We start from the raw sequence: 25,078 nt of genomic DNA on the forward strand, positions 1-25,078 counted from the left end.
GCGGCAGAGCCGGGCGCCCGACACGGAGACCCCATGGGGAACGCTCCGAGTCACAGCAGCGAAGACGAAGCGGCCGCCGCTGGGGGCGAGGGCTGGGGCCCGCACCAGGACTGGGCCGCAGACTCGGGCGCCACCCCGGGCGCGGGCCCCGCGGCCCCGGCGCTGCCCCCGGCCCCGGCGCTGCTGGAGCCGGCCCGGCTGCGAGAGGCGGCGGCCGCGCTGCGGCCCGCACCCCCCTGCGAGTCCCTGGTGTCCAGGCACCACGGCGCGCTGTTGCGCTGGCTGGAAGAGCGGCTGGGCCGCGGCGAGGAGTCCGTCACCCTGGAGCAGTTCCGGGAATTGCTGGAGGCTCGCGGCGCCGGCTGCTCGGGCGAGCAGTTCGAGGAGGTCAGGCCTGGCTGGGGACTGCGGGGCCGGGGCCGGGGGGTCGCCCGCAAGGGCGTCAAGGGCTGGGGGGTGGCTTTGGAGAAGCCAGGCAGGAACCCGCAGGGTCCGCAGGCTCCGAGAACGGGAGCCGGGGAGAGCCGGCGACACGAGGGCTCTTCCAGCCGGTTCAGCACCGGCGCCGGCTGTGAATGTACCTTTATTACGAGTATGGAAAGCCTAGGCCAGGCCGTCCTTGCTCCGAAGTGCGGGACAAGCCCACATGTCTTTGCATGTTGTTGTGGCACAGACGTTTGTGCAATTGCCTGACGCTGGATGGGCTGCTCTCCGGAGCCTCCTTACCCGGCTCCAGCACAGTTGAAGGGAAAGGAGGTACAGTCACTAAGGGAGTGGTGGTGAAAACCAGTCTGTGTTGTATTGGCCAACGGGTTTTGCAGAGCACCTTCCGAATCCGGTGTGGGCGCCTAATGTCTGTGGGAGGAGAATAGCACATACCGGAAAAACTCCCATTCTAAAAGCCATTCTCATCACTCAGTCACTAGCATTTCCAAACTACACGTTTGTTTTTAGATCCTTGAAGAACCATGTTTTCCACTCTTTTAAAACCTGATAGAACTTAAAATCGATGGGCAAATACCAGGTTTCCTGTGGATACTTGTAATTATACACTTTTTGACATAATTCCCAACATCATCTCCATTAAATCATTAACAGCAAGTTGGTGTGGCAACAAAATATTTTCTTTGCAAGAGATCTAAGGAATCATCTGTACTGAACACTTCCTTTTAGAGTTAAGAGGACTGATTCAGGGTCACCCAGTGAATCATTGACAAAATTGTCACTCGGATGTCTTGATTTTTGTTTGTTTCTTTGTCCCATATCCCACTACCTCCTTCTTGGGACCCTATCTCTTTAACTCCACAATGTTATAACAAAAAGGTGTTTAATTGATGAAAATGAGTAAGCCATGTAGAATTTTCTGTGTCAGTGAATGGTGAGTTACATAAAGCAGTAAACTAACAGCTACTTGTAATGCCATTAAAAAGTGATGTACACTTTAAAACCAGAGGCTTTTAAAATATTTTAAGAATGTTTTCCTGTACATGACCAGAATTCAGATAATCTGTGTTGTATGTTTCTTATATTTCCCTTTAAAAAATACCTGTAAGGCATCCCAACGCTTGAAAATGTTGATCATATTAGTTAGTGAATGGTCTCCATTTCTTTTTTTAATTAAAAAAGAGTACCCATAATACTTCCCACTCTAGTCCTAGGTATATTATGAGAAAAAGAGCTGTGCAGATCTGTTGAAAGAGTTAACACATTTCAGAATTGTCCAAAAGAGAACAGAGAGAAACTATTTACATTGTCTGATGGGAATAGAGTCACAGGTAGTTTATAGGAATCCTGTAATGTAAGGCCAAGAAGTCTTTTGGGTGTCGTTCAGAAATCATGCAAAGGCCATGATATTCATTCATTGAGCAGGTATTTATTGGGAATATACTGAGTGCCAAACGCTTGGATGATAGTGGACAAAGCAGATAACATGCTCCTAAAGAGTATGTAGTACTGAAAGAAACATTAACCCTGCAGTTATAGGCATGGTGATTGTTTTCCAAGGGAAAGTGTAAGGAAAAAAATAGCAAGAGTATTTAACCTCATCTAGGGAGTCAAGGAAGACTTACCTGAGAAAGTAACATTTCAGCTCAGATTTGAAGGATGAAAGCAGACAAGGAGCAGAAGGTGTTAGCAGTGTTTCAGGCAGAAGATACCTTATACGTGAGTCCAAGGTCCAGAGAACAGAGAATCTGGAAGAATGGTATGATGTATTAGGGTTAGACAAAACTGCTTCAAGGGACAGGAAATCCGGTGCAGTGGTGGTTTAAACAATAAAGAAGCTTCTTATCTACAAAGTCCAGGTATGCAGTCCTGGGTTGATATGGCAGTTTTACAGTTGTCAGAGACTTGGCTGTGTACATCTTGTGCTATCATCCTCCACAGGCAGCTTCTGTTTAGTGATCCACATGACTCCTTCATCTGTCACTTTCCATACTCCAACCAGCAGAAAAGGGAAGGAGGGGGTCACTCCTCCTTTCTTAAGGGCATGGCTCACGTTCCATGGCCCACGCCTGGTCACATGGCCACACTTAGCTGCAAGGGAGGCTGGAAAACACCCAGGTGCCACGGCCATATATTCAGCCAAAAAGCAGGATTTAATTACTGAGGAAGAGGAAAACAGATACTGGGTTACAATTCGCAGTCTTTTACTCATGTGTCTAGATTATAGCATGCAGGAGGAGGAGAAGAAGGTTAGGGAAGTAGGCAGGGACCAGATCATGGGAGTCCTTTGCAGCCTCCGTTAAATAGGAGTTTGGAAACTGGTGTTTTAAGTAAACTGCCAGGATGGTTGTGGCTGCCTGTGGAGAACCAGTTAGATAAGGGTCAGAGTGGATCCCCGCAGATCGGTTAGGAGGCTATTATGACAGTCCAGGTAATAGGTGGGGTGGTGGCAGCTAAATGGTATGAAGTGGACAGTTTTGTGAGCTATTTAGGAAGCAGAATCAGTGGTTCCTGAGACTTAGGTGTGGCTAGAGAATTAGAAGGGGAAAGGGATCACAGATGACTGGTGTTACTGACTTAACGGGTTGGACAGACGCTAACAGGGCTGTTGACTGAGAAAGGAACCGTTTTCGGGGAGGGATGGTCTGGGGAGGGGAGACGAGTTCAGTTTGGCCACGTTGGGTTTCATGTATCTGTGAAACGGCTACGTGGAGAGAGAGCCTTAGGTATGTGAGTCTGGAGGTTAGGAGAGGAGACTGCATGACGTACAGTCATCTGTTTGCACAGTTGGGTTTCATGAGAAAACAGGCACATTATCTCCTCTCATTCTGATGAGGGTTTTTCTTTTTTATTCTTTCGGTGACCAGAAGTGAAAGGACTGTGCTCTGTAAGAACTTACATCCCTTAGAAGAAGTCTGTGGACTGTTTAACATAGTTAAATCCAAAGGTTATTGAGCCACTGTAACTAAAGAAATACATGGGAAGAAAAAACTGTGAATGGTTGTATCTTCCTATTATGAAACACAAAATCATAGTAGTTACATATGCAACGTAAAAGAAACGTTAAGGAGTCATAAACACAACAGTAAGAACTGGTGATTTGTAAAATGTTGAGTTCTTATTTTATTTTTATAAGAATCCCTGGGACAGTCCTAGAGCTGTGTCACAGAACTCTCAAAAGGTGCGCTTCAAAGTCTCCTTTCACATCCATATAATATCTCACCTTACTCTCTACAACATGCTCAAATACATGGTGTCTGATAACTTAGGCCAACATGCGGGGCGGGTGGGTGACAACAGCCAGCAAACCGAGGAAGAAACTGAGGACTCTGCAGGCGGGGTTCAGGCAATTCCTTAAGTGGAAATTACGTTTTGGTACTAACGCGCCAATGTGGCTCTCCGGACTCCAGATCCCGCACCCTTTTTCCTTTAAGGAACTGGTTCTCTGTGATTCTTCTTCTTTAGTCTCAAGGATACATAATTAATTCTCTAAGTTTCCTTTTATGCTAAGGAAGGCCTGGCATGGGAAATCTAAATTGGAGGAAAAACAGCATGTATTTTTCTTGAAGCCTGTTTGCCCATTATTAGATTTGGGGTGGGGAAGTTGGGGCTTGGGTTGGTACTACACTTTGGTGATTTGCATTGGTTAGCACTGGTTAGTTGAAGAGAGTGGTTCTGACAGAAAGTGAAGGCTTGCCACATTTAAAAACCTAATGATTGGGATAATCTCAGTGGTTGTCCTGTCTATAAATAAGGGGTAATTATATTAATAATACAAAAACATTTTAGCCATGCATCTGATCCTTTGCTTTAAAAATAAGTGTGTCCTTTAACTTGAATAAGGACACATTTCTGTGTCTTGGTTAATTCCACATTTTAGCTTCTGAAAATGTATTGTGATGTTTTAATACAAGTTTAAGGGTTTTGTGAAATAGCAAAATGTCTTTATAGTAGCGACTAAAATGGTGAGTTACTTTCCTTCCTTCATTTTTCTGAGAGCTAGCGAGGCAGAGCTGGTTATCATTGGTGCACGTTGTTATTATAATGCTAAGAGCTTCCAAGTTTTACAGTGTTGGTTCTTGGCTCCTAATTTGCATTGCCCTCCATGTCCACCCAGCTATCTTGCCTTCACATTCCTTTGACCTCAGTTGCTTGAGGTGGTGTCCTAAAGAAGTTCTTGGAGTTATGCCATGGACCAAAGTCTGAAACATTATCATTTTATAGCATAGCACACCTCTTCTCGTGGGTGTGGAGAAGGACTGTGTTTGCTCCAGGGAGCAATATTTAATTGACTCCTATATAGAAGAGGCATACAGTTGAAATGAAATTCTTATTTGACATCAGAAATTAAAGATTAGATATCTGTGCTCTTAATATGATGTGCTTCCGGAAAAGTCATGTAGACTCTAGGGTAGAAAACAAGTGCTGAATACAGGATGATAGCAGGTGGCTTTAGGTAGGAATTTAATATGAATAGGTCTTATTTTATTAATTTGCTATATTAGTTTTTGTGCCTAAGTAGTGAAATTCATTGGGTTGTAAACTCTGGAAGAAGGACCATTTTAATTCATTTATTTATTGTTAGCACAGTCTTGGCTCCTGGCCAGTGCTCAGTAAGTGTTTTCCCCTCTAGTGCCCTCACTTTGATTTGACAGATTGAATATGGTGCAGTCTTTATTCTCCAAACTCGCATTTCATATTCTGTGTGCGACCATTTAATAATAGGTGTTTCTTGCCACTGGAGGAAACAGCTCAATATAGTTTTAGTGAAAACTTGAAAAGGCCCTTAGTCACTGTTGGGTTTAGAGGAAATTTGGAGAAAAATACCATCTTGATGTTATAATGTCAGGAGTACTAATCAACTAATTTAGAATGGCTTTGAGCCCCAGAACTATGGAGACGGAATTATGAAAATGTAATTCTCTACCCCTTCAAGACACAAGAGTGGGAGACGTGTGTGTATGAGTGTGCACTGTAAAGGTGAAACGGGGAGCAAGGCTTGCTTACCCTCAGCTCAGAGCCTGCAGGGGCGCCCCACTGCCTGAGGGACCCTCTGAATGGGTGGGCTGGCCTTTCTCCCTGTCTGACGTCCCCTACCTCTGTCCCCCTGCACGAGCCCTGTGTCCTAGCCAGTGGGACACCTTCCCTGTCCTGTGTGTGGACCTTGCTTCTCTCAGTTCTTCAAGAATCCCTGTCTTAGTACTGTCACCTGGTCAGGACCAAGCCCTTCTTGTGGCATAATTCAGATGGCTTTTGTGTAATGGTGTCTCCAGCCCCACCCTTGAAGCTGTCGTTTCCTGTTCTGTGCAGGTCACTTGGCACTTAGAGCATGCTGTCTTGTTCTACAGCTAGGCGTGAGGGCCCTAGCCGCCTGCCTTCTTTACTCCGACATCCAGAAAGCCATCAGTAAGTGATGGCCAGCAGTGGTGACGAGGTGGTGCAGAAGAGAAAGATCCTGGGTGAACTGGAGGCGGTTTTGGCCTTGAGTGCTTCACTGTGGTGGGGATGGGAGTATTGGCTTCTTTTGGAGAAACTCACAGTCCAAGAGCTCTATGGAGGAAAGGTCACAGCTCTGTTTTGCCTTTCCCTGATTTCCAAAATACCACTTCATCATGTATTGTCTTATTTTAGAAACTTCAGTGGCTCTCCTTGCCTTCCGATTCAAACATTAGTCTAACATGTAGGTCTCTTATACAAACATTAGTCTAACATGTAGGTCTCTTATACCTCTCCCCTCTTGCCTCCCAGAGCTCTTTAGCCAGCTAGGTCCATTCACTGTTTCCCTTATATGTGGGAAATTTGCTCTTGTTCCCTTTCTGCCCGCTTCAGCCCTTTGCTCCATCCAAAGCCCTTTCTACTTTCAAGGACTACAGAGAAGCATTTCATACTAGCCTAGAGTTTGGAAAGGCTTCACCAAACCAAGATTTGAGAAGCTGTAAGAATTGGCCAGACAAAGGAAGAAAGGGATATTCCAGTTGAAAGGCACAGCTTGTGCAAATATATTGCGGTGAGAGGCAGCTTGGCACATTTTGGGAATAATACTCCTTTGGCACCTAGTCTAGAGTCCGAGTTGGTTTGGACCTTAGTAACCATTGCATGCAACCTGTCCCCTGGAAAGGGATCCCTTCTGTAACATCCCGAACGAATGTGCAGTTAGACTGTGAACGGTGTCAGCAAGTTTGCTGCTTCCTAAGCCTACCCACTCCACCCATGACATCTCTGTGTCACTTATAAAATGAGCATAATAATAGCATCTACCTTCCGTAGTTGGTATGAGGATTAAACCAGTTAGTTCATCTGAAGCACCTATAACTGCCTGGCACACGCTTCGTGCTCAATACGTGTTGCTATCAGTGCCCTCTCTTGTTCTAGTTCCACACGGGGTTGTTTACGCCATCTTCTGTGCCAGCCTTTCACTACTTCACGTAGACATGGAATGTGAGACAGTCTTACAGACGAGGAAAGTGCGGCCTTAAATGGATAGCGACCTTCTCAGGCAACAAGTGGCAGACCTGGGACCAGATCCAGATCTTTGAACTTCTGACAGAGGGTGTTTCTCCCAAGTTGGACCAGCGTGCAGCCTTTCTATATAAGCCTGGTGCGTTGCATTCTGCTGCTCTGGCCCACAGTTCTGGTCTGTGATGATTTGGGGGCACACGTTCTCACCAAACCATCGTCTTGATCCCAGTGGTGGTAAAGGAGGGTCCTCAGGAACGGTCTGAGCCCTGCTGCCCTCGGGCAGGGCAAATGGGTGGCAACCTGCAGTCAGCTAGCCCGCTTTTCTGTCTCTTGCCTGCAAGGTGGATCAATAGCGGCCTTCTACCCAGAAGTCACAGCAGTGTAATCTTTGCAGCTTATTAGGCATAGTCTTCTTTGTTAAACCTTTGGATCCTCACAAGCTGTGAAGAACAGTTAGCGGAAGAGGAGTTGAGACTCTGGTTGAGAGTCTTGCCCCAGGTTGCACAGGGAGTGAGCGGAAAATCTGCATTAGAATGGTGCCATTCTAATGCACATAAATCTGGCATCATTCTAATGCAGATTTCCTTACTCTGACCGGGTTGCACTTCTTCTCTCCCACACTGGCTAGCGGAGGGCCTGCACTTGGGTACTGCTGAATAGTGACCATGCAAAGCGTGCAGCAGGTGTGACAGGAAAAAACCGGAATCAGGCAAGGAGGAGGAAGAGTCCCGCAGATCAGATTGCCATCTGCCTGGGTGTTCTGTGCATGGAGATTGACTCAGTGGGAATGGGGCCTCGCTCGGGTTTTAGAGAGGCGAAGGTAGACTCGCTTTACTGTGCACTGTTAGACTAGATCTTGCACATTGAGTTGAGGTTTTGGGCCCCACATTCTGGGGCAGTGAGTTTCAAGCTGTCTCTTTAGTGGGTTGGAAATCTATTGAATGATAGTCAAAAACAGAAAACGAAAAAAGAAACAATAGAATGGAATAGAAAATATTAGAGTACATTGTATCTGATAAGAGAAAGTACCACATTGTTTCACAAAACTTTTGTATCAATTCTAGGTATACTCGGTCATGATACAAAATGTATTTTCCGATGGACGGTGGATCTGCCAATTTAACGTGAGGAGCACTGCTCTGAGGTTTATTGTCAAACTGGAGGGATCCCAGAGGGCCAGACAGATGGGAAAGAGACTAAAACCATACCAGATAGAGAGCTGGAGAGTGTGGGGAAACTTAGAGGACCTGCTCGCTGTTTTCAGTGGTCTGCAGGCTGTTTGGGGACAGAGGGAGCTGATGTGTTCTGAATGGTGGTGACACCAGGAGGCAGATTTCCATTCATCAGGTAAAGAGAGTTGTTGCTGTTAGAACTGGCCGGAAGACAGGCGTTCCCGTTACCAGTGTGTGTCACAGAGACACTGGAGAAGGAGTTCAAGCAGTACAAGAGCACATGTTGTAAGAGATTTGTAGGTCCTCTCCAGTATAGAGCTTATATAGATCTGGGGTGATCAACCCCCTCCACCCTTCATGTTCCCCAGTGGCCTCTGGTATCCTTACTGTAAGGTCTGAGCCCCTCAGCCTGCTTGGCCGGGCCCTCTCTAGTCTGACCTCCGTCCATGTCTTTTCTCCCATCTGCCTCCTTTCCAGCCGCTCCAAGCAGGTGATAGTTCTCGCAGTCTGTCGCGCCTTCTGTGTGCTCACACGCTGTCCCCTCTACCCAGGATGGCCTCCCTGTTAGCATATGCTTGCAAGTTCCTAGGTATTCATTAAAGCTCAGTCCTCGGATTGTTTCCTCAGGGCCGTTTTCCCTGAACGCCCCTCCCTGTCCTGGGCTCTTGGCGCCTGGAGTGTGTGTCAGCTCAAGGTGTCGTGGTTGACAGTGTGGGGTCCCAGATCATATCAGGGATCCCATGGCGGCTCCGTCATCCCCAGTACCAACCATGTGGCCTTGAACAAAATACACAACCTCTGTGGCCCTCGCGAGTGGCAGGGTAGGACCTATTAATACCAGTAGGGTGTGGGAGAGGTGAGGTAAGCCAGGTGAGGTGCCTAGACCTTTGCCAGGTGCCCGGGAAATGCTCACTTAGTAGCTATTACAGCGGTCGATGCTGTTCCTTCCGTTGCTACAGGGATTGCGCCTGTCCCTTCCCTGCTGCTGCACTACCGCTCTGCCTCGTCCGCGCTGGGAGGCCTTGGGAGGGCGAGGACTGTGCCCTGTGCATCGCAATGTGCAAGGCCAGGCCGGGGTCAGGTGTACGTGGCAGCTTCTCAGGTAGCGTGGAGTGAGGACCTGGGTGAATTGCGTTCTGCAAAGCCCTGTGGAAAAAAAGTAGATGTTAAGTGTTAGATTTTAAAACCTGTACATTTCTTTACGGACAATTTCTGAACGTTACAAAACTGCATATTTGTTTGGTGAAGCTGTTAGCAAAGCTGTTACGATTCTTTTTCTCACCTAAAATGTGTTGGTTTTTTGTTTGTTTGTAAATGCTTTTTATTTTATTCATTAACTATTCACAGATCAACACAGAGTCTGTTAAAAATAGCAAAAATTCACTATTTTTATAGCCTGGCTTGTGTAGACTTCTTAAAAATTTTTTTTCTTTTATTGGGGAATATTGGGGAACAGTGTGTTTCTCCAGGGCCCATCAGCTCCAAGTCGTTGTCCTTCAATCCAGTTGGGGAGGGCGCAGCTCAGCTCCAAGGCCAGTTGCTGTTTTCAGTCTTCATCGCACGGGACGTGCAGCCCACCATCCCATGTGGGAATTGAACCGGCAACCTTGTCGAGAGCTCGCGCTCTAACCAACTGAGCCACCCGGCTGCCCTGTGTAGACTTTTTTTCAGCAATAAATGGCAGGAGTTGTGCAGGAAGTTGGGAACCAGAGAGCACTTGAGATGCAGGCAGCACTAGAAGTACAGAAATTTTATTGGGAGTAGAACTTGAGATTTAGAGAGAGGGAGGCCCAGTTTTAAGGTTGATACTGTGCTAACACGGGCTAAAGTTGTTGAGAGCAAATTTTATAGATGAAGGAAAGAGATGGAGCTAAAAGAGACGTTTTAAGCACTAGTATACAGATTGGAAGGAACCTCAGGGGTTATCTGGTCAAAGGAAGCAGAATGGAGTGTGAAGAACATAGCTCTGGGGGCTTGGATTCTAATACTGGCTGTGTGACCTTGGGCAAGTTATCTGACCTCTCTGTGCAACTATTTATAAAATGGGCAGCTGAATAGTAAGTGCCGTTACTAATGAGGAATAAATGATCCTGTGCACAGTGCCTGGAATTTAGCAAGTGCTCAAATATTCATTCAGAGCTTTCCAAAACATACATTCCCAACTGAATTACAGCTGAACTAATCCCCTCTGACCTTGAATTAGACAAATATCAGTATTTCATCACTATGCTATCCTGTGAAAAAGCTGGGAAGTAGCTATTGTCTGGTGCTGTAGTATTCACACCATGGGGCCTCCAGGCAGATAGGCCGGCTCTGCTCACCTCCTCACGCGCTGGCCCCACGTTTGTGGTAGGGTTGTGCTTCCATGTCTTCATATTTTAAAGTTCCTTTTTATTATTACAGAAGCAGCATATGGAGATTGCCATATTGCCACTATTAACGTCTTGATAGCTTTCAGATTATATGTGTGTATATATATATATATATCCAAGGCGGGAAGTGCATGTTTGCTTTTTTCAAACTAACGTGAACTCATTCGCTAATATTCTTTTGTAGCATGCTTTTTTCAGTTCATTATTTTCACCTTTACATGTCAATTCGTTTCTGTTTAATGTAATACCCAGTCCATGTCCGCATTTGTCCAGTTGTCCCAGAAATCTCCTTTTATGGCTGACGTATCAAGTGTGAATACAATTTTATTTAGTCAGGAGGAAGTATTACACTGCTGTAAACACGTTTTAGAGCTACTCATCCAGTCCATCATCCCATGCTTGAAGTGGGCACTTGAACATTTTTGGTTTTGATTTCGAAAACTCACATAGTATAGAATCCAGGAGACTGGTACAAAACGCAGTGGCCCCCTGCTCTCCTACCCTAGTGAGTCCCTCCCCAGGAATTATCACTTTTCAACTCTGTAGCTGGTTCTTTCCTATTTGCCTGTGTGTCACCACCTCACGTTTCTGTTCCTTCTTCATGAGTTTTCAGTCGTAGGCTTTGTCCATTTTATTCCCACCCCCGGAGGACTTCAGTTGTCTACCACCTTTGTCCTGTCGGTCCCTCAAGTTTCCCGCCCCCCACAGGCTCGGTTCACCTTTGTTCAGATGGCTCTCGATGGCTGGCTGACTGTGATCATGTCACTTCTTTACATACCTGGGCCCTGTCCTTCTCCATGATCACTTTTCCTTTCTTATACACCTGTTTATTTTCTCTGGAGTTAGCAATTGAATTGGTGCCTTCCTTTTGCTTATTTTTTTTGGTCTTGTATCATTCATTTAATCCCAGGTTTTCAGCCCGTTGTCTGAATCTCTCCTCACACAAACGGGCTCAAACCCAGGGGCGTCCTACCAGTGCCATCTTCTCCAAGTTCTGTTTCCCAGAGCCGCTGACCTGCTTCAGCGTGGGCCGGGCGTGCTCTAGGCCTGCTGTGCAGGTGTCGGCTTGGAATCACCCTCACCTGGGGACTCATTTTCTTCTCTCCGTCAGATCTCCTTCTTCCTCTTTCTTGGCACATTCCTTCATTTTGTTAGCCTCATCCTCTGGTAGTTTTCTGAATAAGGGAGTGTTAAGTAGTTCTTTGTGTTTGTTTTTAAGAGCATGCATATGTAAGAAAGTCTTATTCTGCTCTTTTACAGTTGGTGGTGGTGTGGCTGCGGGTGCCTGCTGGGTTAGGAGGGGCGCCCCGAACGCCAAAAGCCCTGCTCCCATTGCCTTCTGGCCTCGTTGTTACTGCTGAATCAGTCCCGTTTTGATTCTTGACCTTTTACATGGAGACTGTCTTCTCCCTGGAAGTAGGAACTTCTCTTTCCTGGCAGTGTTAGGAAGTCTCATCATGATGTGCTTTTATCCAGTGTGTAGGGTATTCAGCCTCTTCGATCTCTAAACTCAGGTCCTTCAGTTTAGGGAAGTTATCTTGAATCATACCAATTGCGATCCCCCCCCCCTTCCTGTGTTCCCTTTTACTGAAACTCATTATTTGCATATTGGACGTCCTGGACCAGTCTTCCAAGTTTTTCTTCTTTCCTATTATCCATCACTTTGTCTACTTTTTGGGTACTTAAGCCAACTTTATCTTACAGCCTAATGAGATTAGATTTGTCTTCCAAAATCTATTGAGACTATGCTATGGTAATTTTGAAGCGTTTGTAAAAATGTTCTGAATAGCCTATTTTTAATAATAGTATCCTGATCTTTCATGGTTGCAATATCCTTTTGTATTAGACAGTGGTGGTGGTGGCTACACAACTCTGAATATACTGAAACCCACTAGACGGTGCACTTTCAAAAGGTGAATTCTATGGTATGTGAATTATATACCTCAGTAAAGCTGGTATTAAAAATATCTTTTTAAATATTTCTCTGAAGATAATAACGACAGTCCTTTTGAAGTTTTCTTCTTGTATAGTTCTTTTCTCCAAATTGCCTTTTCTGGGGGCCGGCCGGGTGGCGCAGGCAGTTAGAGCTCCATGCTCCTAACTCTGAAGGCTGCCGGTTCGATTCCCAAATGGGCCAGTGGGCTCTCAACAACCAAAAAAAAAAAAAAGAATGAGTCCAAATTGCCTTTTCTGTTTCATATTAAGCCTTTCCTCAAATGCACGGTGGTCTTGGGCTGTCCAGCATATACAACAATGGAGGACTAAAAAGGTGTATGTTGTGTGCTTCTGGCTTGTTGACCAGTGAGCCTCCCTGTGAGACGATCTGTTGGGCCCTTTGGCTGGGGGCCCTCCAGTGCCAGGATCTGCAGTCTGTTCTCTGGGTTTGTCAGGTCCCCTAGAGAAGACCCTTCCAGTCTCTTGCCTGGAGGCTATGGGACTGGCTACCAGCATTCTGGGAGCCCTAGGGGAAGGCTGAGTCTTAAACGTTTAGCGTGTAAACACAAATCCCCCTATTTTCAGTGTAGTAGTCTCACTTTCACCTGTGCCTGGTATTTCCTAGTCCAGAGACTCTCTATGCTACTCTCTCTAGAGAATCAATCCCCCAAGTATCTGCCAAGGTTGAGGAGAGGATCTGGGGATTTTTTTTTCTAATGGAAATTTTTAAACATAAGAAAGTACAGATAAGAAGCGAATGAACTCCCACATACTTATTAGCCAGTTTGAACAATTACCAACTCAAGGCCAGTTTTATTTCGTCTAACCCCCACCTACTTTCTCCAAATTATTTTGAAGCAAATCTTTTCATTCACAAATATTTCATCTGTAAATATTTCATTATATATCTCTAAAAGATAAGAGCTCTATAAACATACACACACACACACACACACACACACTTACTCACTATCACCCTTTTCCTCTCAAAGAGAAAACCCCATCGATTCCTTAAGAGCGTTTATTCAGTCAGTTCTGACTGCTTTTTAAACAGACCTCACACTGACACCTCCACCTCCAGGAGTACCTGCTGCTCCCAACTCCTAAGCCTTTTGGAGTCCTGCAGTATACAGCAGCTCGCTTCTCAACTTTGCCCAGTCCAGCCAAGGATTCCACTTTCTTAGGTCACCCAACTCTGCTTCCCAGCTTCCACAATTTCGTTGCTGTTACATCATCTATTCTTTTTGTCCTTGTGCTTTAAAAAAACCACTTTGTAATATTGTCTTAGTGGGATTTCACGAGGGAGCAAAGGTAAATGCATTTGTTCAGTATGGCTTCTTGAACACTCCTGGTGGCTGGTTGTCCAGCTGTTGCTCTGAATCCTTCAGGGGTGGAGTGGAGCAGACATTGCTTCCCAGAGCCTCCTAATCCACTGACAACACACAAATCCATCTTGATGTTGAGCTTTTCCCCTCTGACTCCTATGTAATGACCCTGACTTTAATTGCTCCTTTCCACGACAGCCCATCAGCTATTTGAATAGAAAGATTCTGTAACTGCCAGTCATCTTTTCTCCACACTAAAGATTCCATGGCCCTTCAGCTGTTCCTGACAGGGTAGTTTCTGGTCTTTCCATCGTGGTCTCTTTTCTCTGGTCTCTTATATTTCATTTGCTGTTGGTGTGTAGCTTCCAAACTAAACTCAGCTTTCCTGATTGAGTCTAATCGGAAAAGAACATTCTCTCTTTTAGAATATTATAGTTTAATTAGTGTAGCCTTTGGCCCTATTAACTTTTTGGATAATCCTGTCAACTTGAGTAGAGGCAAAAAGAATGCTGCAATTCTCTCACATGTTACTTGTCATATTTGTCCCCCATCCTGCATTTCTGTCGGTAGTTTTTGGACCCAGACATAGGGATTTGCATATATTCTTATTCAACACTGAGTTGTTCAGAGGTCTGTGATGGAAATAGAGGTATTTGTGTTGATCATGAAACCTCGATGGGACATTTCCTTCCGTATTTCATGAAGGAGGGAAATGAGGAGAAGGAGCAGGAGTTTTAAGGAGAGAGAGGTTTACTTAGAAAAGAGGGTAGAGGACTCCTAAAGTATTTCCTGGTGGGGGAGATCTGTGACTGCGTGTATCAGCAGAAAGAAAGAAGCTACTGATGAGGGAGGGATTGAGGTCTGGGGAGGGGGGCAGTGGCTAAATGAGGAAAGTCTTGTAGGAAGTGAGAGGGGTAGGGTCGGGCACCAGAGGAGGTAGCATTGCAGGTTAGAAAGGAGAACTGCTTCTGTGTTTTCATTGTATTGGGCTCTGTTCACCTGTTTCTTAATCCAGGCAGCAGCCTGTGAATTTGGTAATATTTGCTCCATCTTTCAGATCAAGAAGCTGAGGTGTATGGAGGTAAAGAAATGTGTGTAAGGTCACATAGCCAGTTAGTTACAGAGCAGGATTCAAGCCAAATCCCATGCTGTACCCAGTTTCCCAGATAGCCTAACGTGGGCAGGGAGCAAGGTAGATTATGGTTAAAGGTTAGTGAAAACAGGGCTGTGAAGTAGATAAATCAAATTAGCTCTCCTGTCCGAAGAGTGTTTAAAAGGAAAAGCCCAGCTAAACCTGAGGTGCTACTCTAAGGCAATTCTTTCTAACTCTAGTTTTGCATTTGGCACTTTGCAACTAGTTGAAATATTTTGCATTGGTTGCTTTCTTCTGCAATTATTTTGGGGGAGGGCAATTACTCTCTTGAAAGAGAGATGAAATAATAAAATTGTATATACATGTAGTAATACTCATTTACACGTATTCTGCAAAGCACCGTGAATTACTGTCCTAAATTTGTCTTTTGACTAATATATACTCGAGGTGTGATCAAAAAATGTGAATGTTTAGATAAAAAAAGTTCATTACAGTAAAAGACACATTGCCATTAATTCCCCGCACTTTGAACACACTTGTCCCATCATTCTTGCCACTTTCTGAAGCAGTTCTGGAAGTCCTCTTTCAGGAGTGTCTTTAGTTGCTCTGCTGTAGCTGTCTCCGTGTCCTGAATCAATTCAAACGTTTACCTTTCTTGGTCATTTTGACTTGGGGGACGAGCCAGAAGTCGCACTGTACCAGGTGCCTCATCTGGTTAATAAGGTGGATGAGGACACACCATAATGTTTTTATTTGACAGAAATTGCCGTGCCAGAAGTGATGTGTGACACAGAGTCTTTCTGTTGTGATCACAAAATACAGTGAATGCTGCTGCCAAGTGCCATCCACGAAAGGCAGGGATCTTCAATACGGGAAATGGCACGTTGAACCTTAGTAGCTGTGTGACAAGTTTCAGTTTGTTTGGTGCAGTCAGTCGGGGGTGAGCTACAGTTGAGAGAAGGTGTGTTTTAAAGTGTGCGGGAAATCATCCTCCGTCATGACAACAGTCTGTGTCACACACCACGTCTGGTACAGCAGCTTCTGTCAAATAAAACATGACAGTGTGTCCTCATCCACCTTATTCACCGGATCTGGCACCGTGCGACTTCTGGCTCTTCCCCAAAGTCAAAATGATTCAGGACATCGAGGCAGCCACGACAGCGCAACTAAAGACATGAACTGCTTCAGAAAGTGGCAAGAATGATGGGATAAATGTGTTCAAAGTGAGGGGGCGTATTTTGAGGGGGATTAATGACAATGTGTCTTTTACTATAATAATTTTTTTTAATTTAAACATTCACCTTATTGTTTGATCACACCTCATAGACTCTTCCGACAACAACAAAAATCAGTGGTGCTGAGAGTTGTAAAAAAAATAAAATCCAGATTTGAAACAGACCTGGTTTTCTTGCATCTTTTATCTGTAGGCCTTTGCCCAGTTTGATGCCGAGGGTGATGGCACAGTGGACGCTGAGAACATGTTGGAGGCCCTGAAGAATTCCAGCGGAGCTAATCTCCAGGGGGAGCTGAGCCACATCATCAGACAGCTGCAGGCCTGTTCTCTCGTTCCAGGTAAGGCCCTCATGTGAGTGCCGAATGCTAAAGAACGCTCTCTTAGAGCCCAAGTGAACTTCGTTGTACTGTGGGTTGTAGTTAGGCAAGCTTGTGGGCACCATGAAAGAAATGTGCTTCTCTGAGATTCTTCATCAGGCACATGATTTGAATTAGTGTTCAGTGTAATCACCTCTATTGTTCCCCAATAACAGTGATGGTTGAGCAGTTCTACCATTTTTAGGAACTTTTGTCATGAGACTACCTACCTTCCTTAATGGCACTCTTTATTTCACTCTCTCAAGAAGCCTTTCCTGGCTTGTACCATGCTTCCTCGAAAATAAGACCTAGCCAGACAATCAGCTCTAATGCATCTTTTGGAATGAAAATTAATATAAGACCTGGTCTTATTTTACTATAATATAAGACCGGGTCTTCTATTATATCATATCATATCATATCATATCATATCATATCATATCATATCATATCATATCATATATCATATCATATATCATATCATACGGGGTCTTATATTAATTTTTGCTCCAAAAGACGCTTTAGAGCTGATTGTCCAGCTAGGTCTTATTTTCGGGGAAACACGGTATGTAGGTATTATATCTTCTCTTAGTGTCTTACATTTCTTTTTTGCAGCATATTAGCATTGTAATTAGTTAATTCATTACTTAATTATCTGTTAAATGTCTGTCTGTACTCTTATACTCAGAGCTCTGTGAGGGCAGGGACTTTTTCTTTTATTTCTGCTGTGTCTTCACATTTTTTTGGCACATGGTAGGCACTCAGTATGTGTGTTTTTAGAAAGCTTTCACTCTGAAATTTAAGTAAGAGTAAAAATAGCTTGAAATTAAGCAATGCTTTTACACTGTACATATGAAAGAACTTTGCCTGTGTTTTTGTACAGTTTCTTTTGGGGACTCAGAAGACAGAAGCTATAAAATTACCTTTTTTTTTCCAGTGAGAAAACAATTAAATTTGAAACGAAAAAGACCTTTGCACATCATCCTTTAGTATCTGATTATCTTATCTAAGAACTTTTCCTGCTTTGTGCAGTTGGTGTCATAATACTTAGTGTAGAGAATAGCTGGGGCAGCACTGGAGGCAAATGGATTTTGTAGATACGTAATTGTAAATCTGATTGCCCTGGGCCTCTCTGGCTTACTGCCGAGGATGTACCGAGCTTCCATTCTTCCACAAATTGTCTTTAATTGTATAATTTTTATAAATCATATAGGTAGCCTGTACATGTTAACTTTTTCCTACTCATGGATTTTTCCTACTAAAATTATGCTTTGAATTATGTTTAACTACCATGTGTCTTGGCATTTCTGCATTGCTCCCACTTGTGCATTACCAGTATGTAGACAGCATCAGGAGCTTTATTTGGACACTTCAAAGAGATGTTTTGGGAAGAAAGGAAAGTGGGTGGAGACCAGGGAATCCACCAACAGTTAATACTTTGTGCGCTGTTGCTCTGGGTGAGTGGGCAGAGGGGGAGATTAGGTTAGAAGAATTGGGGGTCCAGACCCCAAGGCGCTTACATAGCAGGGTCATGACTTAGGACTTTCTACTCACAATTTTCTGTCAATACCCCACTTAAAAGAATTGTTTTATCACAATCTTAGGACAAACCATAGTAGCTGAGCTCACCTCTCCAGTGGGGTTTTAGTTTCCTGGTCCCTCTTTCTAACCCAGACTGAAACTTCATCCTTTTGTAGCTCATTGTATTGGTGTTTAGTGTTTAAAAGAGAGACAGCACCTTTACTAAAATCATTGCTTGTTTCAACATATGAAAAACAATTCTCCCGTTACAAGCGTCAGTCCGTTTTTCACGTGGGTCACAAGCAAATCAGTGCAGCATCAGCGGTGCCATCACGTGGGATTTGGGCATTACTGTGGGAGTCTGCTGAGGAAGGGAAAACTGTCAAAGGAGGGCAGGGGGGTGGCACGGACCTTTGAGTCTTGGGAAGTCAAACTGCTGTCTCCGGGTTTTGTGTAAGGGGCATAGTTAAAATGGGCTGCTTCAAGGGCAGAATTTCTCCTCAGCCTCATGTTGTATCTTAAAAATTAGTGCAGTTTCTTTCTGCCCTAATATATCTGTTTGTTTTACACTTAAAAGCAATTTTTCTACAGACTTCCGGAGTTTTGCTCTGGGTGCTGCTTACATGGGTGTGTTCAGTTTGTGAAAGTTCATCAGGCAGTATAATTACATGTACTGTTTGTTATGTATGTTATGATTCATTAGGAAGTAACAAAAGGAAAAGTCTCCCCAAATCTACAAGTGCATTTGAGCTCCAGGAAAAGCTGCCACGTTTCTCCTCTCTTCACTCAACCCACGTACTCCTCTGGGTTCTGCGCACCGCAGTTCAAGGCCTGTTATTATAGTTTATGAGGAATCGTGAAGGATTTTAAACAGCTCTGTTTTGTGCTTTTGTGAGATGATTCGGGTTAAGGCCAGACAAAGGGCAGCCCCAAGAGCCACTTAGAGAATCTAGGTGTATGCGCAGGAGATGCAGAGGCCAGAGCCCAGGCAGTGGCCGGAGGGATGGACAGATGGGGCAGACTCCAGAGGAGTCACTGGGAAAAGAAAGCTGGAATGGTGGAGGGAGCGCTTGGAGGTGGTGCATGGGGTGTTCCCGGTCCTGCCCCTTTTTGTCATCTTGGTGTGTCACCAGAGCCTGTTTTCCTCTGTTGTACAGCAAGGATACCAGGACCTTCGGTACCTCCCCCTCATCCCCAACTTTATTGGGGGGAACCGAAGGAGATGGTGTGTGTGGAAGTACCCGATAGACTGAAATGGTCTTCTGTGTCTTAAAGCTGTTGTGCTTTTGCTCTCTGATGTGATAAATGTTATTCCTAGCCCACATTGTATAAGTATAATATAATGTATAATGTATAAACTTCTTTAAAAACTTCTAGTTAGTGTTTAAGTGCTTATAAAATTTTCAAGTTTGGATTGAAGCAAATAATCACTAGTCTAAGCCTTCTAAAATTCTATTAAACTCACATGAAATTCATTGTTAAATTGAAATTAGCATTGGTTCATTTCTTAAAAACTTGTGTAGATTTTTAAATGATTGAAGCTGAAAATATCAATGAAGATTCTTAATGGCTGCTTATAATTCAGCCAATTCAGATAGACCACCAGGCAGGGGATGTGGAAACTGTTGTGATGGGTCTGAAAACTCCACACGTGGATTTTTGTCTGATTAGGTTTCATAGACATATTTTCGGAGTCCAAGGAGGGCCTGGGTGTTCACTCGTCAATGATTCTGCGCTTCCTGCATCGCAATCGGCTCTCCAGCACCTCCATCCCCTACCCCATGTTGGACCACTGCAATAACGTCTGTACCATGAGGGCTTCTGTTCTGAAGGAGTCTCTGGATCAACTAGTACAGAAAGAAAAGGGTAGGTGTGTGTGTGGGGGTGGTCCTGAAAATGCTATCTCATCATTTCTTCCAAACATGGTATTTGTTAATAGGATGAGTCAATCCTTCTCCCTCCTTTATTTCTGAAAATATAATAGTGACCAGTTGTAGCATAAGAATGTGATCTGCTCTCCTCCTTCCCGCCCTCCCTTCTTTCTAGGTCTCTGCTCAAATGTGACTTCTAGGAGGCCCTTCCTCATTACTCTAATTACTGCCCCCACCATCCCCATCTTCCGGTCACTTTCACCTTTGCAGATCTGATGGTCTAAATGGCACTTAACAGTATCTGAAGTTGTAGCATTATTATTTACTTGCATTTTTTCTGTCTTGTTCACTTTGTTATTCTTAGCACCTGGAACTGTGCCTTCCACATAGTAGGTACTCTGTGAGAAGCAGTTGAATAAATGAGGGAAGACTCCATAGACTCACTTAGTTATGGCAACAAAAGTTGATAATGTGAATAGACATATCTGTAGAACATAACAGAGTCCAGAAATAGACCTAAGGACATGTGGGCATGTAGTACCAGATATAGTCAGCATTACAAATCGGGATGGAAAGGTGAGTTAGTCACCAAGTGGAGTAGAGCAACTTGTTAGCCGTTGGAGAAGAAAATAAAACTAGATTCTTAACCCATTTTATTCATTAAAATAAATTTTAGATGGATCAAAAAGTTCAACTAAAAGGAAAAAGTAAGAGTATTACTAGAAGGAAATCGTTCTACTTTATAAAAATTCTGACATGGAAAAACCTTTCTATACAATACATGAAACTCAGAAACTACAAAAGAAAAGTTTACATAAATTGGACTTTATCCAAATTTAAAGTTCTGTACAGCACAAAAAATATAAGCAGAGTGAAAAGAAAAAGGGCATTCTAAGGAACAAAAATATTTGTAACATATTATGACAGACTCAATTTTTTACTAACTAACCTTGAACAATTACTTCACGTTCTGTGCCTTAGTTTCCTCATCTCTAAAATGAATTAATACACAGAAAATGTATAGAAAAGTGCCTGGCTTACAGTAGGCACTTAGTTAAGTATTACCCCTTACATATGTGTATCTGTACATTATATAATGTATGTAAAATATATAAATTGATAAGAAGACCTATGACCCAGTAGAAAATATAATAGATAAGAGTAGGACCAGCTCATACTTAGAAGCACAAGTGGCTTACAAATGAGTGGCTTAAAAAGTCTCACTCATAATTAAAGAAATGTAAATTCAAACTGTAAAACACCATTTTCTTCTCTTGGCATGGTTTTGCAAATATATGGTGATTTAAATATTATACTATAATGAGCTCACGCAGCAGTCCTTGGCCAGTTTCTCCTTTATATGGGTTCTTTGGAAAGAGATTTTTGAGGGACATTTATTTTTCTAGGGTCAAAGTGCCAAGCATATTTCTGTTAGATGTTTTAAATGACCTTTTTTTCTTTCCTGTGTGAGAGAGATGTCATATAATAAAATCTGGTTTTCCTTGCAGAAAGCCCTGGAGATCTAACTAGAAGCCCAGAGATGGATAAACTCAAGTCAGTAGCAAAGTGCTACTCTTATATAGAAACATCCTCCAACCCTGCAGACATTGACAAGATGACAAATGGAGAAACGTCGTCCTACTGGCAGTCGGATGGCAGTGCCCGCTCACACTGGATTCGGTGGGTGGTGGAATACCAATTCCTGAGTGAAAGGCCAAGAAAATAACCCGCTCTTTCTCTTATCCCATCAAGTGTTAAAAAATTATTTTTTAAAATTTTAGAATATTTTCTAATTAACTACCCAGCTTTTTTCTTATTGTGACTGTCTGTGAGGATGGCTTAAGAATCAAATAGTAACAGGAATCATGTAAAATCACGTAACCTGGTTCATATATTCATAAGCATGGATAATTTCTTTACTTGGCATTTTAAAGGAGAACATGGCATTTGAGTAATATTTTGTGATACTGATTTCAGATCTTTTTCACTAGTTTCTCAGGAAAATGAGTATCACATGGACAAGTACTTTTCTTATATCTGATGTGATTTCACTTTTTAGGATCCTCTTGTGTACATTAAAAAAAATCTGTATGCAACTAAGTTGGCTAGTTTAGAGGAGGCAGAGGGATGGTCAGGAATTGTGGAGTAGAATTGATGGCAGTAAACTGATACTTCTAGACATTGTGAAACTGCTGTCTAATTTTTCATCTATCCCTTCAGAGAATGGGCTAATTTCAGTTGGTGGAAATAAAAATAATTGTCGTGTCTTCTCACAGAGAATATAAATGACCTTCAGCTATCTACTTGATAGATGAGGAAATGTACTTAGTTTTTTGGATGCAGTTTAGAATTAGCTTCTTGCCAAGTAAAGGGATTTTGTTAGGATGTTCATATGGTACTTTCCTGCCTGTACTAATAGCTTAAAAGGAAACATAAGATTAATCTTGAACACATGAGTTTTGGAGGCTTGGGAAGATCACCAGGACTCCAAAACCAATAGCCAGCATTTCCAGGTAGTTGGTTTTAGGAAATTCAGTCTTTGGGAATATCAAGTACAAGATCTTGGAGATGAGACTTAGGAACCCAGCAGTTCTCGACTTACATAAACGTTTGTGGTTTCTGCTCTCCATTTTTCCCAGTTTGAAAATGAAGCCCGATGTTGTGCTCAGACACCTGTCCATTGCCGTGGCCGCCACTGACCAGAGCTACATGCCGCAGCAGGTGACCGTGGCCGTGGGGAGGAACGCCAGTGATCTCCAGGAAGTCCGCGACGTGCACATTCCCAGCAACATCACCGGCTATGTGACACTGTTGGAAAACGCCAACATCAGTCAGCTCTGTGAGCCAACCGGGATGCGTCGTCCCCTCTCCCTCGGGGGTGGCGGGGGAGGAAGGAGTGTCCCTGAGGTGGAGAGGCTGTTAGTTTTTCCTTGGAGATTTGATTTGCGTCTCATGATGCACATGGCAGTGGTCATTATTTCATCTGTTCATGTTTTTAAAAGTTATAGAAAAGCAGTAAATCCTTTTTCAATTAAAAATATGTTATTCTTATTTTCTTATTGGAAAATTAGAAAAATGGAGGTAAATTACTCAGAAACCCACTACTCAGGGATTGTCACTGTGAATTCGTTGGTGTGGATCCTTCCAGACCTTTTCTTGTATGTGTGCGTGCCTGTGTATGTTTGCACACAGGCACACCCACACACCCACACATATACACACATTTTAAAAAATAAAAAATAGGGTTGTGTATGTACATTTACACATCTTTTTATAAAAGATGTGTAATTTTGTACATGCTCTTCTATAATTTTTTAATGTGTTGTCATACCATATATTCATGCACACCTTTATTTAGTGTTGTAAGAATATACCTTCATTTTAACCAGCCCTTTTAATCTTGGACAGTTAGGTTGTTTCCATTTTTATACTATTATAACCTTGTTTCACACATAGCATTTTGGAAATAATCACATTCTGTGATTTCTTTCCAGGCTTATTTCATTCAGGGAACCAGAATGCTTCATGTTTTGTCTCATTTCTTCTAATGCTTTCCTGGGCCAAAAGAAGTGTTCTTACTTTGCTCAAAGGAACTGAGGCCTAGGGAGGTAGAGTCTTTGTGTCTCACCCCTAGGCAAAGAAGTAGTTAAGCTTGTGGAGTAGAAGCTTCCTATCTTCTATTTTCTCTAAGTTGTGTCCCTTTTAACCTCTCACCTCCTCCTTTCCAACCCAAATAAGAAATCATGACAGCTCTTAAAAGTGAGTCATGCTTAAGTCGTCTATTTGGACTTGATTATTAGAAAGAAATTCTTCAAACTGCTATGAGCCAGCTACTGTTTTATAACTAAGTCCAAATTTCAGAACTCCAGGAAAAATTCTACAAATTTTTTTTACTGTGTATTTAGTCAGGATTTAAAATATGCTCTTTGTGTTCATTTTTAAGACTCATAAATTCCTAAGAAACTTTGTGATGTAAAGATTTAACTCATGCTTCATTTTACACATTATTCTTAGGATTCCTTAGATTGGTCAACTTTTTTTTGACAAGTTTATTATATAATAGCTCCATTGCACAATTGCACACATTATTTATTTCTCACATCAAAGTATATCTTCAGTATTTTCTTTTCGAAATCTGAATTACTATTTTGCTTTTAGTTGGGAGCCTAGCGTTTACTGAACTGAAGTTAATCCAATACTGAATTTGTTGTTTGTGTTTCACAGATGTCCAGATTAACATAAAGCGTTGTCTTAGTGATGGATGTGACACTAGAATTCATGGTCTGAGGGCTGTTGGCTTTCAGAGAGTTAAGAAGTCTGGGGTCTCAGTCTCAGATGCTTCTGCAATATGGTATTGGTCTCTGCTGACATCTCTGGTGACGGCTTCCATGGAGACAAATCCTGCCTTTGTTCAGACAGTGCTGCGCAATACTCAGTAAGTCCCCCTCTGTGCTTTCCAGCCCCATCAAGGTGCACTCATCTTCTCTAACCCGTTAGGGCAACCCTTGGTCATCGATCACAGACACTCAGTCAGTAGCTCAGCCCCAGATGCCCTGTTGTTTCTTGTTTGTGCCTTTAGTTCGTTTTGTGAGGAGTCACACATGCCGTTCCTGTTCCTTATCCATTGGGGGAATAATTGCTCACATTTATATAACACTTTGTATTGGACAAAGCACTTTCAGATGCTATGTATTATTTACTGACTTACATTATGAAATGTACCTATAAAATTATCCCCATTTTATAGATGAAGATATTGTGACCTTCCCAGAGTACAGGACAGGCAGTGATGGATCAGTTTGAATCTAGGTCTTTGGAACCCAAGGTCCAAAGGGGGCTCTTTTCATTAATGAGGGAAATCTTTTCAAGGATGCTAAACTAATTTAATTTTAAATGTAGAGCATCTTTGAAATTTTTCTTTTAAAAAACGATTAGGGCAAAAAGACCCAGTAGTAACATACAAGGTAAAACAGCCAGCTTCAGTAACAATGAAGTATTGATGTTATGTGGTAAGTTCAATAACTGCTAATAGGCACTGCTAGTGTCGGCTGTCGAAGTAACAGATAAACAGAGATTGTTACTATTTTGTTCTCTAGCTGCCTTTTGAGATCTGTTATTGCTATTAAAAACAACTTTTCAGCAAGTAATGCTGCTGGCAGTGTTAGATCTGAAGGGTAATATTTGGTAATACTCCTTCCTCCCTGTTTTAATATTTAAAAAAAAACAACAACAAAAAACAGTGCAAACTTAGAAAAATGTTGCAAATACAATACAAAAATCTTTTATTTCTTCCTGA

The 25,078-nt window shown here is 43.0% G+C and overlaps 1 protein-coding gene across 3 annotated transcripts in view; it reads left to right on the forward strand.

Annotated features, from left to right (window-relative positions):
- Positions 1 to 6: 6 nt before the first annotated feature.
- The window catches only part of ZZEF1 (zinc finger ZZ-type and EF-hand domain containing 1), a 102,361-nt gene continuing 77,289 nt past the window's right edge, over positions 7 to 25,078 (forward strand). For all 3 annotated transcript variants that reach the window (XM_081027409.1, XM_081027411.1, XM_081027410.1), the window contains exons 1-6: positions 7 to 387; positions 16,228 to 16,372; positions 19,583 to 19,777; positions 21,291 to 21,462; positions 22,422 to 22,621; positions 24,007 to 24,217. In XM_081027409.1, the coding sequence (XP_080883535.1) occupies positions 34 to 387; positions 16,228 to 16,372; positions 19,583 to 19,777; positions 21,291 to 21,462; positions 22,422 to 22,621; positions 24,007 to 24,217 (1,277 nt within the window). In that variant the 5' untranslated portion in view covers positions 7 to 33. The remainder of the gene's footprint in view (positions 388 to 16,227; positions 16,373 to 19,582; positions 19,778 to 21,290; positions 21,463 to 22,421; positions 22,622 to 24,006; positions 24,218 to 25,078) is intronic.

This window comes from Rhinolophus hipposideros (genome assembly GCF_964194185.1).
Source record: "Rhinolophus hipposideros genome assembly, chromosome: 20".
In the NCBI taxonomy this organism is placed as follows: Eukaryota; Metazoa; Chordata; class Mammalia; order Chiroptera; family Rhinolophidae; genus Rhinolophus; species Rhinolophus hipposideros.